The sequence below is a fragment of the Pongo abelii genome, chromosome 9 (genome assembly GCF_028885655.2).
Source record: "Pongo abelii isolate AG06213 chromosome 9, NHGRI_mPonAbe1-v2.0_pri, whole genome shotgun sequence".
NCBI lineage: Eukaryota > Metazoa > Chordata > Mammalia > Primates > Hominidae > Pongo > Pongo abelii.
In genome coordinates, this window is record NC_071994.2 from 71,882,880 (window position 1) to 71,884,309 (window position 1,430).

At 46.5% G+C, this 1,430-nt stretch overlaps 1 protein-coding gene across 1 annotated transcript; it reads left to right on the forward strand.

Moving 5' to 3' along the window:
* Positions 1-211: 211 nt before the first annotated feature.
* LOC100435557 (olfactory receptor 51L1-like) lies at positions 212-1,162 on the forward strand. The gene has a single exon (XM_002822121.3). It carries the CDS (start codon positions 212-214, stop codon positions 1,160-1,162), a length of 951 nt encoding a protein of 316 aa, XP_002822167.2.
* Positions 1,163-1,430: the final 268 nt, after the last annotated feature.

Genomic DNA, 1,430 nt, shown 5'->3' on the forward strand with positions numbered 1-1,430 from the left:
TTCTGGAACTCAGGAGAACAGGAGGAGAGAAGAGAATGTCTGTTATACTTTTATTCAGAATGACGTAGATGACTCCAACTTTCTCGCTTCCTGCCCCATCTCCTTTCTTCAACTTTTCAGGTTGGCCACTAAGGCAGAAGATCCAACAGGTGGGGACTAACTTGAGTTTTTTTCAAATGGCAGGTGAAGTCTGATCTCTGCTGTTGGTGGCATGGGAGTTGAAAGCAATGAAAGTCTTGACCTCCTATCTGTCTTCCTGACTGGCATCCCAGGACTGGAGGCCCAACATGGTTGGCTCTCCATCCCTTTCTTCACCATGTACATTGTGGCCATTGTGGGAAACATCCTAATTATGGCAGCAGTGCAGGAGGACTCTGTACTATATGAGCCCATGTACCTATTTCTCTTCATGTTGGCTGTCACTGAGGTGGGCGTCTCTGTGTCTACGCTGCCTACTGTTATGGGCATTCTTTGGTTTGATGCCCACAGAGTTGACTTTGATGGCTGCCTGGCCCAGATGTTCTTCATTCACACCTTCTCCTGCATGGAGTCAGGGGTCCTACTGGCCATGAGCTATGACTGCTTTGTAGCCATCTGCAACCCCCTGCACTATGCAACCATCCTGACCCTGCCCTGTATTATCTGCATGGGTCTGGGCCTTACACTGAAGAGTGTGGCACTCATGGCTCCACTTCCAATCCTTTTGAGGCAACTGCCCTATTGCCACACTAATGTCCTCTCACACTCCTGCTGCCTCCACTCAGATCTGATCCAGCTGCCTTGTGCAGATACTAAACTCAACAGCATCCTGGGCTGGGCCATTGTTCTCACAACTTTCAGGCTGGACTCATTGCTTATCGTGGTCTCTTATGTCTTGATTCTTTATACAGTGATGGGCATTGCTTCTGGAGAGGGACAGTGGAAGGCTCTCAACACATGTGTGTCACATATTTGTGCAGTGCTTATATACTATGTGCCCATGATTGGGGTGTCTGTGATGCATCGTGCTGCCAAACATGCTTCACCCATTGTCCACACACTTATGTCTAGCATCTACCTTTTTGTGCCACCTGTACTTAATCCCATCATCTATGGTGTTAAGACCCAGCCAATAAGACAGGGAATTCTCACCTTATTCTCCTGCAAGAGGGAATTGTTCTGAGTCACTCCAAGGAGTCAGGAACTGTCGTTAAATTTATAAACTCTGATAATGTTTCTGCCATGGGCAAAGCTCTACATTAGGCGTTTTGAGGAGGAATAGGAACAAGGAATTCAAAGTATTGCAACAGGCTTGAATCTGAAATGCAAGAGTTATTCCTAACCCTTTCCATCTCACATTTTATTTGTATATGTGTGTCTCTGTGTGTGCACATCTACATGACTTTCCCTTCTAACCAGATATGGTGACTTTGGGGCAGAAGTAATGGATT